At 36.9% G+C, this 18,247-nt stretch overlaps 2 protein-coding genes across 2 annotated transcripts; both read left to right on the plus strand.

Moving 5' to 3' along the window:
- Window positions 1–7,674: 7,674 nt before the first annotated feature.
- On the plus strand, window positions 7,675–9,741 carry LOC145603688 (uncharacterized). The gene is made up of 2 exons (XM_081659644.1): window positions 7,675–8,103; window positions 9,524–9,741. The coding sequence occupies exons 1-2, from the start codon at window positions 7,801–7,803 to the stop codon at window positions 9,668–9,670; spliced, it is 450 nt and encodes a 149-aa protein (XP_081515770.1). The 5' UTR covers window positions 7,675–7,800; the 3' UTR covers window positions 9,671–9,741.
- Window positions 9,742–10,514: 773 nt separating this feature from the next.
- On the plus strand, window positions 10,515–16,814 carry LOC145603687 (disease resistance protein RGA2-like). Its single transcript, XM_081659643.1, has 2 exons — window positions 10,515–15,718; window positions 16,388–16,814. The coding sequence occupies exon 1, from the start codon at window positions 10,750–10,752 to the stop codon at window positions 14,233–14,235; it is 3,486 nt and encodes a 1,161-aa protein (XP_081515769.1). The 5' UTR covers window positions 10,515–10,749; the 3' UTR covers window positions 14,236–15,718; window positions 16,388–16,814.
- Window positions 16,815–18,247: the final 1,433 nt, after the last annotated feature.

Raw genomic sequence — 18,247 nt, forward strand, 5'->3', positions numbered from 1 at the left:
CCAAGCAGCAAGGAAAGAAGATCAGTGAATATTATACCAGAATGAAAGCAATTTGGGAAGAACTGGAATCTCTTCATGCTCTTCCTGTAATCACCAATATCACTTCTGAGGTGAGTGCTTTCCTCTCATCTCTGAATAAGCAAATGGAGGAACACAAGTTGTTCCAATTCTTAAATCGTCTTGATGATGAATATGGACCTCAAAGGAGTCGGCTTCTCATGATGACAGCTTTACCATCTGTAGAAACAACATGTTGTTTTCTTGAGCAAGAAGAGTCTCAGAGATCTCTCTTTAACAACACTAGAGAAGAATCTGAACCTTTAGTGATGTTTAGTAAGGAATCACCGTCAGGGGGAGCTTCTTTAGGGGGAGGGCCACCAGGAGGAGGTGGTTTTGGTAGAGGATATGCACCTCTCGCGGGAAATAGTTGCACAGCTTGAGCTCAGCAATTACTGATCTTCCACATGAAAAGCATACAATTGGGTGTAAATGGCTCTATACTACAAAGTACAATTCTAAGACAGGAAAGATTGAAAGAGACATTTGCACCTGTAGCAAAAATGACAACTGTAAGATCTCTATTGGCTTTTTCTGCAATGAAGGGATGAAATGTTCATCAAATGGATGTAAAGAATGCATTTCTTCATGGAGATCTTCAAGAGACAGTCTATATGAAGCTGCCACAGGGATATCTTGGGAAAGGGTTCAGATTTGGACAAGAAATTACTGGTGACAATGTTGCTAGTGAGCCAAGAAAGGTGTGCAGATTGAATAAGTCCTTGTATGGACAAAAGCAGGCTCCCAGACAATGGTATGCCAAGCTCAGCTCTGCTCTGACAGAGAAAGGGTACAAACAGTCAAAGACAGACTACACTTTGTTCACTAAAAAACATGAGAAAGGTTTCATAGCTATTCTTGTTTATGTTGATGATTTAATCATCACAGGGAGTAGTATGGACATGATTTGTGAAGCAAAGAGGTACTTAAATAATCAGTTTAAGATGAAGGATATGGGTGAATTTAAGTATTTTTTGGGAATTGAGGCTGACAGAACAAAAGCTGGGATCTTTCTATCACAGAAGAAGTATATCATGGACATACTCCAAGAATACAATATGAAAGGCTTTAAACCACTCAGATTACCCATGGATGTTCATCACAAGCTCACTCACAACTCCGGGATTCCTCTGACTCAACCTGAAAAATATCAGAGGTTGCCTTTAATGTGCATACTCTTAGCCAGTTCATGCACTCTCCTACCTCTGTTCATTACCAGGCTGCAATTAGGGTACTAAGGTACTTGTCTGGGTTAAAAAGTCAAGGGATTCTTCTTGCTGTTGATTCTGCTATAGAACTGAAAGCTTATTGTAATAGTGATTGGGCAGGCTGCCCTATCACAAGAAAATCGACATCAGGGGACTCTCCTATATCCTGGAAAGCAAAGAAACAGCAGGTTGTTGCTCGATCTACTGCTGAGGATGAATATAGGTCAATGGCTCTAACTATATGTGAAGTCATGTGGCTTAAGCAACTCTTAAAGGACCTGGGTTTGAAATCTCTCAAAAATACTCCACTGTTCTCTGATATCCAGGCAGCTTTGGCAATTGCTGCAAACCCAGTTCAGCATGAAAGAACTAAGCATGTGGAGATAGACTGCCACTTCATTAGAGAGAAGGTGATTGATGAGACTATTCTTCCTACATATGTTAAGAGTTCAGGATAACTAGCAGACTTATTTACTAAGGTGGTGTCTACAGAACAATACAACCAATTGAGGGGGAGTTGTAATCCCCCGTATTTTTAAATATTTTATAAATGAAAATTTATTTTATTTATAATATTTATTTGTTATTTTTCATAATTTAATTTCAAAAGTTTCAAATTATTAATCTGGGTCGAAAATTATTTGAACAAATTATTTTATGCACCTTTATTCTACAATTTATGTCCAATCACACAAGCCTAACCCATTTGTTTACTTAATCGACCCATTATTTTTATGAGGCCCAATCTTTCTTTTTACCCTACAATAATTCTCTCCTATAAATACCCCATGAATCTCCAAAAATTTCCCACACAAAAAGGTTAGTCTTATTTTCATACTCTTTTGTTTCATTATTTTGCTTAATGTTAATTTAATTGTTTTGGGTTTTGATTTTAGTATAAAGATTATATTTTTAGTATCAAATTATATTTTAATGGTATAAAGATTATAAATTTCAGATTATATTTATGTTATAAATTTCATATTTTATGAATTATAAACCTAGGGTTTCAATTTATTGAAAATCATGATTTTAGGGTTTTTATGAACAATTGATTTAGGGCTTTTATAGTAATGATGTTTTGAAATTTTGGTGATTATAACTACTGATTAGTTTAACTTAATTCTAGATTATTTTGAACACATAGATTCGTGTTTTAATTTTTAGATTTTCATTCGTTAATATTAATCCCGTTTTAATCCCGATCAGATTCTGAACTCATCCGATTTTGATGAAAAAGTAGTGTTTTCCATGTGGAAACAACGTTTTAAGAAAGACTCATTACCTTTGGTAAATATGATTTTCGGGCAGTTTTTGGTTTTTAACGAAGTTTTTTTTAAAAAATTTATCCTTGAGTTTAAAGGGTAAGAGATAATTTACTTTTTCTATGGATAACTCAAGTATAAAGATGTATTTTGATAAAGTTTTGAAGTGGTTTTCGATTAGTTTAAAATTCTGGAATTTTATTTAAAGTAGTATAATTGAGATTTTAATAAAAGGGTGTGATTACCTATTAAAAGGGAGATTTTTAGGGGTTTTTATATAATTTTTAGATTTTTATTAGACTTTGAACTTGCTGTAATTTCATGTATAAGAGTGTATTTTAAGGTTTTTACGAAGAAAATTTAAAGAACTATATATAAGCCTTTAATTTTAACTAAAGGGAAGATTTTAAAGTGTTGTTTGATTTGGATTTTGAAGGTTTTAAAGTAAGTTAGTATTGCTGTAAATTTGATTGATTGAGTATTGATTGAGATGTTATTATTTGACTTAGGAGAGGAGTTTATTGAAGGTGATTTCTAGTTAGTAAAGTGGCATACCAATTCGTTTGCTCAAGGTACGTACAAGTTACGAAACCTTTCTTTTAGGTGCATGTTTAAGGATGACGGATCGAGAACTTAGTATCATGTATAGGGATGACTGAGTTAAATTGTTTGGTTATACATTGTGAATTTCGTATGACGTGCACTATTTTATATTGCAAGTATTATTTGTGCTCTAATTATGCAAGGTGCGCTTAGAGGCAAAGGTATATGATTGGTGTAATGATTAATTTATTACTCATTCATGATTATGCAAGCAGGATGAGTAAAGGAAGAATTTAAGTCTTCTAAGACGAGGTTGAGGTTTTGGGGTGCCTTATGCACTCAAGGTGTTTATACACCGAGGTAGTAAAGGAATAAATAATAAATGTTGCTTGCCACTAATAAATCAAGAATTAAAATTGAAAAGTTGTTTTACTTGATTGAATTGATATTGGATTGATTGTATTGTTATGCATATGAGTCATCACCAAGTCTAAACCTGTAAATCACGTAAAGTGCAAGATGGATGAGCAATAAAACTCTGGATTGGTGCACTTCTGGAGTAATGACAATCAGGGGTTGGGGTACATGGGGTATTAGCCGTGTACTTTTCTCGAGGCCGTCTGATCTACGAGTCTCTTATTTCAAATATTTTTCAAAACTAGGAGTTAGGTGAGATCTCATACTAACTACGGTATCGGAGTCGCGCTCGTGGTCGTTGGATGTTTATTGATGTTTTCGAAAGGAGGCATGGGGTTTTTCTTTTATTGATGTTCCAAATGGAGCATGGGTTGGACAACCTTGTCTATTGCGTAATCCAATGAATAAAAATAATGATTTACCTATTATTAATTAATGGAGTCTTAGTAATATAAATAGTTGAGTCGTGTGTTGAGTCTATAATTTAATGATGCATGATGATTGATTATTAGTAGCATGTTATGGATTTCTTAATTTATTTTGCAGCTTGTATGTACTCAGCTTTGCTGATTGCGTGCTTTGTGTGTCTTTCTTTGGTCATGGCCTTCGCCTTTCAATGACCCTGTGACGATCCAATTTTTACACTTGTAATATTGGGGAGCAGAATTACCACAGGTTCTTACACATGCAGCATTCATCAGGGTTGTGGGATCTTGAGTAGAGAGTTGGTTGTTTGCATTTTATTTCTTTTGCAAGTTTGAATTTATTTTAATTCGATTTTATTCGACACTATTTCTTTTGGGTTTGAATTTATTTGAACACTGAATTTAATCACTTACTACTTTTATTGGGTTTTGAATAAGGGTCTTAATGGTTCCAAGTTGTATGACTTAATTTGGTTTCATTCGTTAGTTTTGAAACTTATTTATAACTGATTTAGTTTTTCTGCTGCTATTTTCTGATAAAGCCTTAACGTTTGAACACGTGGCGGTAGCACGCCAGTAATTCTCTTGAATATTGTTCAGGGTCCTCAGAGGTTTAAAGAGAGAATTATTGGGGTGTTACAGGAGTGTTGAAGGATGGTGCTCATTCCTTATTGTTGCTGTTATTGTTACTATGTTTTTTGTCCTGTTCCTAGTTTGTAAGTTGTCATTTCATAGATGTTATTTTGTAAGTTTCCCCCTTTTGGTGTGCTGTCACTTTGTCAGTGGTCCTAGCAGCCTATATATGTAATGACTGATAGTGTAATCAGATTATGATGAATGAATGAACAATCAGCAGAATGAGCAACCCTAAATTTTAGTGTGTGATTTATTCTCCTCTGCATTTTTATTGTCTTCAAAAGATCTAGGTGAAGATGGGAGATTTCATATGTATTACAGATTTACAGACATGTTTAATGATCTAATATGCTTTAAGTATGCAACTTTTTAGTATTGTAGTAATGTATTCATGATTAAGGTACATTAGAAGTTCATACACTATTCCAATGACATTGCTAAGAATTGAACAAATGTATGATTAATGATTTCTACTTGTTCGGACTTGCATTAAAATCACATTATTTTATGTCCAATGTCCAAACATCCTCCCTATCTTTTATGAGTAGTATTTTGTGTTGTGCACGGGTTCATTTGATCTAGACTTTAGAGCCATTCGTTTCATACAAGTTTATGGCATTTGTGTAAGAAAATAGAAGTTTACGGTAGGGATGTCAGTGGGGCGGGTCAAGTAGGAGACCCGCCCCATCCCCGCCCCAGTGGGGCGGGGCGAGGATGGGTCTCGGTTTGGCGGGTGGTGGGGCGGGGATGGGGATAAAAACCATACCCGCCATGGGTGATGGGGCGGGGGTGGATTTTAAGTTGTACCCGCCCCATCCCGCCCGCCCCATCCCCACCTCATACCCACGCCTATATATCTTAACAAGCAAAATTATATACTTTATACTATTTTATAAAATAATAACGTGAAATAAAATATTAGTTATAATACTTTGTACTACACTTATATTATAAACAAAAATGTGTATAATATTAAAAATGTTTTTTTTAATTTTTTTTTTATTATAATCCGTATTAATTACATAGGATTGTGTATTTGAGAGACGAAGATTAGGTGGGTCTTAGGTGGGGATTAGGCGGGTCTTTGGTGGGGATTAGGTGGGGATGGATATCCAAGTGGAGGGTGGGGCGGGGATGGTTTTGGAGTTGTACCCGCCGGGGCGGGGATGGGGATGAACATTGGTCCCGCAGCGGGGATGGGGATGAAAATTTTAGGTGGGGATAGGGATGGGAAGACCAACATCCGCCCCGCCCTGCCCCATTGACATCCCTAGTTTACGGCCCAACTTATCACCATATGTGGCTATCATTTATCCATCAATTTGTAGTTCATTACTTATTGTCACACTAGGATGACTACCCTAGTCAATAGTCATCGATGACTTGACTGTAATTTGTCTTAAGATAAAAATGACACAAGAACTCATTACATGAGAAAACTAATACTCCGTAATTATTAATGACACGATAATGAAAAATAACACATGAATGACCTGATATCGACCAAATAACTAGGTAATAACTCATTAATTACTCTAGTTTAAAAATGACATTATTTGAATACTGAATTTAATCAACCCAATTAAAATTAGCTAAACACGAAAAGGATTTGAATCGGAATGAACTCAATAACAAATTAACCTTATCTTAATCAAGCAAAAGTTAAGGATTTTTTCACATTTGCTACCACCTAAAAAGCCTTGCTTCAGATTCGCTACCGTTTAAAATTTTTTTTTTACTTTGCTACCACCCTAAACATAGTTTGTTAGATTTCACTACCACTTAACGGAATACGTTAGGATTTCTGTTAAGTTTATTAAAAAAAAAAGAAAAAATTTAAAAGAATTTAAAAAAAAAAAAAAAAAAAGAAAAAAACCCAGCCACCCCACTGCCACCCCCTCCCCTCAACTGCCACCCCCCTGCCGGCGACAGGCACCAAAAGATTCGGCCGGCGCCGGCGACCTCACCCCCCTCCCTTTTCCCCACCCACGAAGCCAAACCCCCTCCCTTTCCCTCACCCATGCAGAGACAACCCCACCTCCCACGAAGCCAACCCCTCCACCCACGAAGCCAATCCTCATCTAAATCAGCCCCCTCCCCATTACCCCCATCGGAAGCGACCCCCCTCCCCTTCCCCCACCCAAAAACCGACACTTCTAACCCTAAACCACCAGCCCGAAACCACTCTTAATGAATTTTAGGATTTCGCTCACGGTGGTTTTTGGGTGGTGATTTAGGGTTAGGGGTGGTCAAAAAGGGTAGGAGAAGGGGAGGGGGGTCGATTCCGGTGGAGGGAACGGTGAGGGGGGCTGAATTCGGTGGGTGGGGGAAAGGGAGGGGGGGTTAGCTTCATGGGTGGGGGAAAGGGAGGGGGGTGGGGTCGCCGGCGTCGGCCGCCGGCAGGGGGGAGGAGGAGGGGTGGCAGTTGAGGGGAGGGGGTGGTAGTGGGGTGGCTGGACGGTGGTTCGGCCCCACCGACGGAAATTGTAACGGTGTAAGGTTTGGGGTAGTAATTTCTAACAAACTCTGTTTAGGGTGGTAGTAAAGTAAAAAAAAATTAAAACGGTAGCGAATCTGAAGTGAGGCGTTTTAGGTGGTAGCAAATGTGAAAAAATCCTTAATTGAACCAAAATCAACCGAACTGGAAGCAACCCAACCGGACTCAACCCAACCGAAAGTTATCCAACCTGAAATTAACCCAGTCAAACTCGTTTTGACCCGATCCGAATTTATCCGAATTGAATAAGAAACGATCTAAAGTTGATCCGGCCCCAATTCGACTGACCTTGACTTGACTCGAGGCGGGATAAAAGGATAACCTTGATATGAACATACCCGATCTGTAGTGGGTCAACCCAAACTCTATCCGTTGCTATAGTTAACACTTTTTATATTGAAAAGTGATTTATGATGTCGAAAATTATAATAAAATATGAAATTGATAATCTAAAGGACGAATTTGCCTTTAACTCCAAAACCATGTTAAATTAGAAATCCCGATAATTAAATTCAACGACCCATTTTCTATGAATTTACCCTCTAGAAAGTGATCTCATTACACAAATCACCAAGATAAGAGTTGAATATGATAGAGCCAACTAGACCTATATGAGCCCAACAAAATTGAAAAAAAATACCCCAATATAAAACTTTATGGTTTAAATTCATTCATATTATATCATCAACCCTCACCAAAATCCAAAACCTTCCACGCCGTTCATCATACTCGTCAATCAACCGCCGTAAGCGATGGCAGAAGGCCAACACACCACCGACATGATCACCGGAGACTCCGAAGCACCGCCGCAACACCAACAGAACAACCCCTTCTTCTTCTTGTCTCTTATTCCTAAGTTTTTGTTAAAACCCTTTGAGAATAAGGGTGATAAAAATGGGAAATCTGTGAAAAAAGTTGATGGTGAAGAAAGTTCTGGAAGTAATTCTAAAACCCCAGATGTTGTTAGGTTTCCTGTGTCTAAGCCTGAAGTTTCTCCATTGAAGGTTGAGCGTGAAGATGCTCAAGAAGATACTAATCCCTTAATTCTTTGGCAGGTATTACTAATTATGTAATTATTGATTTACTTGTATTTAATCTATTTCTCATGTTATTTTTTGGGTGTTTTTTGGTAAATTTGAATTTTTGGAATTTGGGTTTTGTTTATTTATGCAATTAGACTGAAATTGTGATCATGGGTACTGTTGAATTTGCGTTTTGAGTAGAAATAATTTAATTTTTTGAGTTTATCTGTGCAATTAGACTGAGGTAAGAATGTTTACTTTTTTGACGTGATGAGAAATTTATGGGTAATTTGATTGGATTACATTACATTGGGAATTAATGATCAGTTGTGTTATAAATGAAAATTATTGTTGGATGTATGATTCAATTGACTATAGAGATGAAAACCTTTAGGTGGTTTGTATTTTCGAGGATTGATTGCCTTGTTGAATGGTTGGAGTCATTGATAGTCGTGTTGATAGTGTAATTTGAATTCGCAATGTGATAACTAAATTCGAATGGGGAAGGTACTTAAGGGTTTATAAGAGCTACTGTATCTTTTTCTTTAAATGGATATGCAAATTGAATGGTTGCGAGCACGTGTTTACTTGGTAATAATCTTTGGGGTTACTCTGAATGTATGATGATTTGGAATTCAATATCTATTTGCAATGGCTTTAATGCCTCTTGTTAATTTAAATATAGGATACTTCATACCAGGAAAACATGTTGAATACGGAGTACTTAGTTATATGTATTGGTGTTAAAGTTTGACAGGGGACTGAAGATTGTACGGTGTATATTATGGGAGCTGTCAATTAAATGAAGTCCACCATAGAAGCTGCAATCTAGACCTTAAATCTGTTGCTTTATGAATTATGATAATTGATTGCAACGTAAACTTTCTTTTTGGGGAAGTAAATGCTCTATGTTCTAGAAAAGGAAGGTGGTGAGGTATAATGCTTACCTATATTCTAGATGTCATGCGTCGTAACTTAAATGATGGGTATTAGTGTTCTATCACTCTAGTATATGCCCTTGGTTTTTAAGAATCTTTGTGCTCTTTTTAGGCTTTGTTCTTTTATATGTATATAGCTTTTCTAAAGTTATCGCAAGTTATGTTAGTTGTGAATTTGGCTTACATGTGTAGCAGACTTAAATTGTCCAGGTGAAAAAAAAAAGAGCATATGTATTAGACTTGACAGCTTTGTCTAATTCTGTATGGCGATATATTGTCTTTGACGGTCTTCTATTACTTTTGTGAGACAGACTAGAATGACTCTTAACCTTTTCTTTAACGGTAATTTGTTATGATTAGTTTATTCGAAACTGTCTCATCCCAGACTTGCTCATGAATCCTGATTGTTGGAATTTGCAATTTGGTTGTGTAATATTTGGTTCTAAGCTCTTTAGAAAATAAGATGTTTATTACTCATTTGAGTATCAAAGTTGAACCTTTGTATTCTTTGACAGATATATGCTCTTGGCGGATTCATCGTCTTGAAGTGGGCATGGGGAAAGTGGCAGGAAAGGAAGGCAAACAAGGGCTCATCTGGTGAAGATCAACCTCCAGCTTCAGATCAACCTGCGGCTTCAGCTCCTGCTCCAGCTGAGGATTAGTCTTTTTTCTTTGTAATTTTGCATTACCAGTGTTACTATTAGCCTTTTGAATTTATAGTGATCTTTCTCAATTGTGAAGGCTTCCATTTTCGTTCAATGAAAAGATAAAGTTGCACTAGAGAAAGGGAGAGGAATAAATAAAGACTAACCAATCCAAAAACAGATTTTCCAAGTTACTGGAAAAGGCAATTGCCATTATTCTGGGTTTTAAAATGACCCTGCTTTTTAAAATAGATACTTGTAAATACGTGATTCTCACATTACTGTCCACGTAATTAAAATCGGGTAAAACCAATTCATTTTGGGCATCAAGAAGAACCACCAATGCCACTGGCATTTGTACACCCTCTACTTTTCGAACTAACATGATCCCTGTAACCTGATCGTAGCATTATGGAATTGGGGAGTACTTGGGATGTGCCTTTGTAGTTGACTAGTATCTTATGCTTATGCGTTCAGCTTTTTGGTGAAATATAAAAGGCTAATGTACTTATGTGTTCTTACAATTAACAAACATGGTGATTTTCAATGGAAGGTGTATTTTTGGGTTGATTTAATGACGAGTGCTCAGATGAAAATTTTTTCTTCGCATTGCTTTTTTAAGCAACAAACTTTACTTTGGTCGAAAACGATGAAGATTTTTTTTTTAATTTGTTGGCATTAGAAGATAAAAGGGTTCATGATGGTGCAGTGGCCAATACTCTCCCTAATTAATACTCCGTACTTTGTATATCATATCTCACATTTAGTGGGTGTATTTGTATGAAACCTGTTTTTTTTTTTTTTTTTTTTTTAAAAGATTATTGTTTGGGATGCTTTTGTTTGATTTGCAAGAGACTTTTTAAGTAGAAAACTGCTAATAATTGTTTCATTTCATAGGTTACTTTCATTTTTTCCTCATTTTCTAAGGTGCAAAGAATCTTCTTTGTATCATTTAATCATTCTTTTCAGTAGGTACAAGTCATTGTCCATTATACAGTGTGTGAGGCTTGTAGGGCTGCATATTTACTACTTCGTATTCTTTTGATCACACATTATCTTCTAAGAAAACCCACATTACTTGGCTTCAATCTGAAAAAATGGAATTGGGAGCAATACTATCTGTCGTTCAAACACTTATTTCTGCACTCCAATGTTCAGAGCTGAAAGAGATTTGTTCCATCCTGGGATACAAATCTGAACTTGATGATCTCCAACGCACCATCTCTACTATCAGAGCTGTACTTCGTGATGCAGAGGCCAAGCAGGAGCTGTCTGATGAGGCACAGCTCTGGATTCAGGAGCTCAAGGATGCAGTGTATGATGCTGATGATCTGCTTGATGAGTTTGTCACTCTTGCTGAGCAGAAGCAGCATCTCAAGGGAGGGGAAGCCTCCAAGAAGGCCCGCCTCTTCTTTTCTCGATTCAATCCTGTTGTTGTTGCTTACAATTTGTCTCGAGGGGTCAAGAAGGTCAGGAAGAAGTTGGATTCTGTTGCCAGCAATCACAGGCAGTTTGGTTTTTGTGTTGATCATCAGCCTATCAGGAGGAGAAGAGAGGAGACTTGTTCTTACGTGTATGCAGGTACTATTATTGGTAGAGAGAATGATGTCGAGAATATTGTACATATGTTACAAGGTAATGTCCAAGGAGATGTATCATTTCTTACGATTGTGGGGATTGGGGGGCTGGGCAAAACAGCTCTTGCTCAGCTTGTTTTTAATGATGAAAGGATAGTAAACTTATTTCCGTTGAGGATGTGGACTTGTATCTCTGATCATGATCAGAAACAGTTGGATACAGCAGAAATTCTTGATAAAATTCTGGCTTCTGCTACTGGTCAGAAGGATGAAGGATCCACCATGGATCGGGTGCAAAGCCAAGTTCGAGAAAAATTAGCTAGCAGTAAATTCTTACTTGTTTTAGATGATGTATGGACCGAGAATCGGAGCCACTGGCTTAAATTAGCAGAATTTTTGATTGGAGGTCATAAAGGAAGTTGGATAGTGGTTACTACACGTTCACAGGAAACAGCAAGAATTACAGGAGATGGTCTAAAGTATGAGTTGCAAGGCTTGTCTGAAAAGAGTTCATGGTGTTTGTTTCAAAATACGGCATTTGGATTAGAACAACCAGACTCTAAAGATGACTTGATTGAAGTTGGGAGAGAGATTGTCAAAAGATGTGCCAGAGTCCCTCTTGCTATAAGAGTGGTCGGAAGTCTTTTATATGGTCAAGACAAGAGCAAGTGGCTATCATTTATGAAGATTGGATTTGCTAATGTCAGAGAGAGCCGTAATGATATCATACCTATACTGAAGCTTAGTTACCATCATCTTGAATCTCCATTAAAGAGTTGCTTTAGCTATTGTGCATTGTTTCCCAAGGATTTTGAGATACAGAAGGAAATGATAATTAGCCTTTGGATGGCGCAGGGCTACATTGTTCCATTAGATGAAGGTCAAAGCATGGAAGATGCCGCAGAGGAATATTTTTCAATTTTGTTGCGTAGATGTTTTTTCCAAGATATACAACAAGATGGACATGGTGAGATCACCTCATGTAAGATCCATGATCTTATGCACGATGTTGCTCAAAATGTAGCTAGCAAGGAGATCTGCAGAACAATTTCCACCACTAGCATTGTGGATAACAGAGTTCGACATCTAACTCTTGTAAGAAATAAATCTGCAAAATACTCATTTATGAAGACCCGCATTCGTTCATGTCTTCAAGTCGGCTTGGGGTATTGTACCACGATGGATCAGTTTGCTTTGGGGGCCTTACTGGCAAATTGCTTGTGCTTAAGGGCATTGGACCTTAGTAATTTAAATATTACATGTCTGCCTGACTCAATAGGTGAGTTGCTACATTTAAGGTACTTAGATCTTACACATAATGTTTTCTTGACTGTGCTTGCTAAGTCAATTGTGAAATTGCATAATTTGGAGACTTTAAAGCTAAAATGTTGCTATAGATTGAAAGAGTTGCCCAAAAAGTTGAGCAAGCTGATTAAGCTCAGAGTCCTGGATATAGAGGGTTGCTCTTATCTGACTTGTATGCCTGGGGGTATGGGTAAGCTGACATACCTTCACACATTACCTCAGTTTGTGTTGTGTGAAGCAAGCTCAAGTTGGAAACAGTGGGCTGATCATCTAGAAGACCTAAAAGCTCTCGAGAAACTAAAAGGTTCTCTAATAATTAAGGTTCAGCTCCCCAAAAATGGACTAAAAGAGATGGAAGATAGTGGAAGGAAAGGCGGATACTTGAGGAGCAAGAAGCATCTCAATCATATAAACATTAGGTTTATGAGTAACCAGGAGGTTGATGGAGAAATGGTTTGCGAGGAAGTATTAATGGAAGAGCTACAGCCACATCCTAATCTCATGGCATTAGAGGTGTCAGGATACAAAGGTGTTAGAATGCCAGGTTGGGTGGCCTTTCTCCCTAATCTTGTCAGAATAGAACTTTCAGAGTGTGAGGAGTTGCAGAACCTTTCTGGTTTGGGAAACTTGCGTCATTTAAAAGTCCTCGAACTTGAAAACTTGCTAAATTTGGAGTACATTGAAAATAGTACAGCATTAGTAGCTTGCTGTACTCCACCAGTTTCAGCATCAGTTGGGTTTTCAAGTTTAGAAGGCTTCTCATACTTTCCCGCCCTTGAAAGACTTCGATTGTATGATTTGCCAAAGTTAAAAACATGGTGGTTGGAAGTGGGAGATGATCATCTTCTAGTTTGTAGCACCAGGCTGGTGCAATATCCATTACTGAGTTTGTCTCAACTGAAAACATTGTTCATACGCAGATGCCCTGGCTTAACATCTTTCCCACTGTGTCCTATGGTGGAAGATTTAAATTTAATGGGTTTTAATGAAGGACTACGAATAATAATGACAGTGATAGATGCCCAAAGGGGTAATAATGGAGAGGCAACTAGTACTCCCTCATTCCCTTATTACCATCCATCTTTGCAGTTCGATCCTGGAAATTTAAGCCATTGCATTCCCAAATTAAGGGTGATTAGAACAGACAATGTGGCATGGCTGAATTCACTACCAATGGGGGCTTTTACGGGTCTTACCTATATGGACATTAACTGTGACAAAGAGATTGAGAGTTTGGAAGAAATTGAGGAGGTGATTCATGGCTGTTCATCTTCTCTGCAGTCCTTGTGCATTGAAAATTGTCCTAAATTGAAGAATATTTTTGGAGGGTTGGAGCATCTCACTGCCTTGAAGAAGTTATATATATCCAGCAGTCCTAATCTGAAGATTTCAGATGTTAGAGAGGATGGTAGTGACATTGGCATGCCATGGTTTCCTCACAATCTTCGTTCATTGCAATTGAGGGATCTCCCACAGATGGTAACTTTGCCGGATGGATTGCAGTATTTGACCTCCCTCCAAGCTCTTCAAATTTCCTGTTGCAAAGGTCTGGAGTCACTGCCGAATTGGATGCCCAAACTCACATCCCTTGTTCAACTTGATGTTCATAACTGTTCAGTATGCCTCAAAAAAAGATGCCAAGACCCAAGTGGGGAGGATTGGCCTAACATTCAACACATCCCCTGTGTTGTATTCCTTTAGGGAGGATATAATTTCATTGAGCCCTGTGTTTGCAGTATTGGCATGCTCCCATCCTCAGCAGTGGGTAAGTGTAGCCTGTAGTGTGGGTGGATCTATTCATCTTAGCCATTGTTACTCTTTCCTCAGCTAGTAATCCAACCTGCAAGAAGTATAATTTTAAGGAATAAAAAATCGGAAACAATAAGAAGCTAGTTCTGCAGCTTCTGTGTATGAATTAATATTTTTGTTATTTTGTATACATTTTTTTCCCCTAGTGTTCAGAGATGTGAATGAAACTGTAATAATCAAACCCTGAAACTGAATCTTCATCAGTATGTCATCATGATGTTTTACCTGTCACCAAGGCAAAGGCAAATACATTTTTCTATTATGTTTCAGTTTGAATGATTACAGTATATACCTTAATTTTTTACTTGCTTCACTTGTAATTCATACCTTGGTTGTTGTAGTATCTAATGTCTTGTATAAAAGTTGCTAAAACATTTAAATAATAGTCAGATGGGGGTTTTCTACAGTCTTTTGCTATGTTTAGAAATGTATAAATTTTACACTAACTTAAAGTCGGCTACATTTTCAGATCTGTTTTATTTTTTAGTACTTATGAAGCATCCATTAATAGCAAGTTAGCAACTTGGTTGGTTTTCAAATTGAAGTTGAATTTTTTTAAAATTAAGATAAGGGGATAAAAAATGCAAGTTGTTGATAGTTTGGGGTTTTCATTGAGTAATCTTCCTGATGATCACGGAGTAATTCTCATAAGGGGAATTGACCGGTTGTTTAAATAGCATAGAGCTGTCTTTCAGTGTTCAGACTGGGATCTTCTCTTGATATCTTCATACTTGATGGTCAAAGTAAAATGTGCTATTTACCCAAAAAGTCGCTTTCTTCATGCCTTCATAGTGTGTGAATTTCCCTTCCATCTTTTGTTTTTTTGATTGGGGAAGTTCTTATCGTGGTGCATTGAATTATAACATTTCGCACTATGGCTCATCACATTTTGAATTTCATTTTCCTTTAGAGTAGAATTGTGAGCTTTGGCCCTTGAGTTGTTTTCTTCAAGCATATATTTGATGATTTTAATTGAAATTAGCTGCTTCAAATCTAGTTTTCACTGCTCAGTGTCAGTGTCGACCCAGCAGAGTGCTTTTTCTGCTAGTCTTCTTTAGATCTCATGTGTAATTCAGTGCATGAATTCTTGATCAGGTTGCTAATCAAGTGTGCATAGCTTTGATCTCTCTGATATTATATTGCAGATTCTTCTAATCTCAGATTAATAGTGGTGATGAGTTCTCTTACAGTTACTTTTCTGACATGGGTTTTCTTTGTTTGGTTTGCCTGTTCTGTTCCTAGATTTGAGGCGTGTGATCATAATGATTTTGTCGCACTGAAGCAACTATTCAGTAATTACACAAATGAGAAAATAATTTTAGCTTGGGCTGACACCCCTAATTGCTGTAAGTGGCACCATGCCATCTATCACAAGGTTCGTTTCATATACTTTCTATAGATTTCAAAAGTGCATCATATGGCATTAATCTGTCTCGCTGCAACTTCTACACCACCTATCCATATTAAATCACCTAAAATGTTTTTATCCATTGAAAGGCTTTCATAAAAAACTTTGAAATTAATAAAAAAAAATGACTTATTGTTCCAATGTTTGCAACCCTAAGAACCTTATAATAAAACAAGGTTGACTCCCAATACCAAGTGGTGGAGTCAGCTCAGGAAGTGGCAACATTTATACAAAGATCATATTAATACAAAAATCAAGATACTGCAGAATGAGTATGAAATAGCAGATTAGCAGGTGGTTCCAGAGGCATCCTAGGCTTTGAATCTACATTTAACTCCACTTGAAAGCCTTATGTTTATAGTGATGTCAAATTCGGGATCAATGGACTTCCTAGAAGCATAACACTTATGAGTTTTCTTGTACATCACTTGTGATGATACAGAAGCCTAGTTTCCATTAGCCTGTGTAGACTACATTTCAACATTCTTTTTCATGTATTGCTTTAAATAAATCAGAAACTCATGCTATAGTAGATCACAAAAATCCTTATATTGCTGACTACTGCCATGTTGATGCTATAACTTTTCAGTGATATATTGTGCTAACTCTTTTGTATTTTACGACACTTATTTGCAGCATGTCAAAGACCATCGTTTTGATGATGCTCAGATACCAATTATTCTACCCAGTTGGTGATACCATGATTCAGCCAGGGGAACTGTTTTTAAGAAGACAAGCCTTTTTGATATGTACCCTATTTTAGTTTTGGAGCTTTTTTTAACACATTGGCTTGGTAGCAATTTTACTTAGTCCCTGCTGCCACTAAACTCTTTTCAGCGATTGGAAGCTCCGTTCAGGATGAGACATTTGTTAAAAGATGGAAGATGACGCCTTTTTTATAAAAGCATTTGGTGTTGAACGATTTTGTAACAGAAATATACACAATGTATTTGGAAGTGATTCAGTAGAAATGGTACTCAGCTTAATGCTTAATCAGCCCATTAAGGAGGCATAATGTTTAATTCAATTGGTGTAATTTATTTTGTTTTTTCTTGGACGTAGTGACTTGTATCTGGTTCTGAGATCTCTGTTGCAGAACTGTGCGTTGCGTTTTACCAGGCTACCAGCCTGATCAGCATCATACTTCTAAGTAGGCTGTGAGTTGTATCTTGAATCTGAGACATTTGTGGCCGAATGAGGGCGCACTAAATGAGCATTATTTTATTGTCTCCGGGGTTTGCCAATTGAATCAATATATGCAGTATCATAATTGAATTATACTTGAAATGATGCGGATACTCAGCTTCATTGTCAGGTACTCAGGTGAGGACATTTACAGAACAATGCAATGAACGAAGACTGTTAATGTCCCAAACAAAAATTTGTTATTTGGTGTTATCACGCTTGTTATAGGTACAGTGGCATCAATCTGCTCTTAATTATTGTGACACTATGCTTACAAACTGTCAGGTGTGACATATTTAAAGTCTCAATTGCCTCTACATTATAGTTAAACTTTTGGTTGGTAACTGGTAAGTGGTAAGTAATTCAATGACTATTTACTGAAGGATTGGATAGGAAATTGGTTGATACTAGCTGATGATCGACTCTCAGCAATTGGCAATTCTAAGGCGATTTACTAAAGTGTTTTGAGGTGAGCTAGTAAGGCAATGAAAGCAAGACATATTCTTCAGTTTGAATAACCTCTGAAGATGATATTTGGATGGTTGATAGAATTGAGCCGAAGATTTTGAGCACCAAAAGAAAGTTGGTGGGGTATACTTGAATGCTTGGTTCTAGAGATTTACCAAGTTAGGAAATATTGATACGGAATACCTAATCAGAAAAATAATATCGGCAAAATGATAGTTTTAGCAAGTCTTGTATGTGGTCAACCATATTAGTATGACCACATTTGTGTATATGAATAACCTTATTCTGTTACAAATAATGTAACCAACTATATGGGATGAACACATTTATTTATAAGAATAGCTTTATTTTATCCAAAAGTATAACCCTAGTTTATTATACAAATAAATCAATTAACTATATATAAAAATGCCATTTAATTAATTATAAAAAATAACCTATAATAAAAGCAATTGTTAAATATTTTTACTGATGGTAAGGTATTTATCTGTGAAGGGATGAAGATAGGAAGCAAGTAGTAGTATGATGGAAAACTTTTTGTTCTTTTCAACTTAGTTCACAATACGTGAACTTGCTCTTATATAGCCAAAATATATGAATATAATAGTATACATTATTGTACTACATACAAATAATTGTACTTGGAAAAATTTACATTGACCTTAAAATTACTTCATGTGAACTTCAATCATGCATGTTTGTATCTTTCTCAACAGCAACAACTTTCTTATTGTGTGGTCAGCCACCATACAGTTGCTCGATTAGTATTAAAGAGTATACTTTGTTACAGTTGTAGGGGTTACTTAATATAAGAGTTACTCTGTGTCAGTATTGTAGGTATTG

Source organism: Chenopodium album, chromosome 22 (assembly GCF_948465745.1).
Source record: "Chenopodium album chromosome 22, dcCheAlbu1.1, whole genome shotgun sequence".
Taxonomy (NCBI): domain Eukaryota; kingdom Viridiplantae; phylum Streptophyta; class Magnoliopsida; order Caryophyllales; family Amaranthaceae; genus Chenopodium; species Chenopodium album.

Coding starts and splice junctions, on each gene's coding strand:
- LOC145603688 (XM_081659644.1), top strand. CDS start 7,801: ATGGCAGAAGGCCAACACACCACCGACATGATCACCGGAGACTCCGAA. Junction 8,104..9,523: donor ATCCCTTAATTCTTTGGCAG/GTATTACTAATT, acceptor ATTCTTTGACAG/ATATATGCTCTTGGCGGATT.
- LOC145603687 (XM_081659643.1), top strand. CDS start 10,750: ATGGAATTGGGAGCAATACTATCTGTCGTTCAAACACTTATTTCTGCA.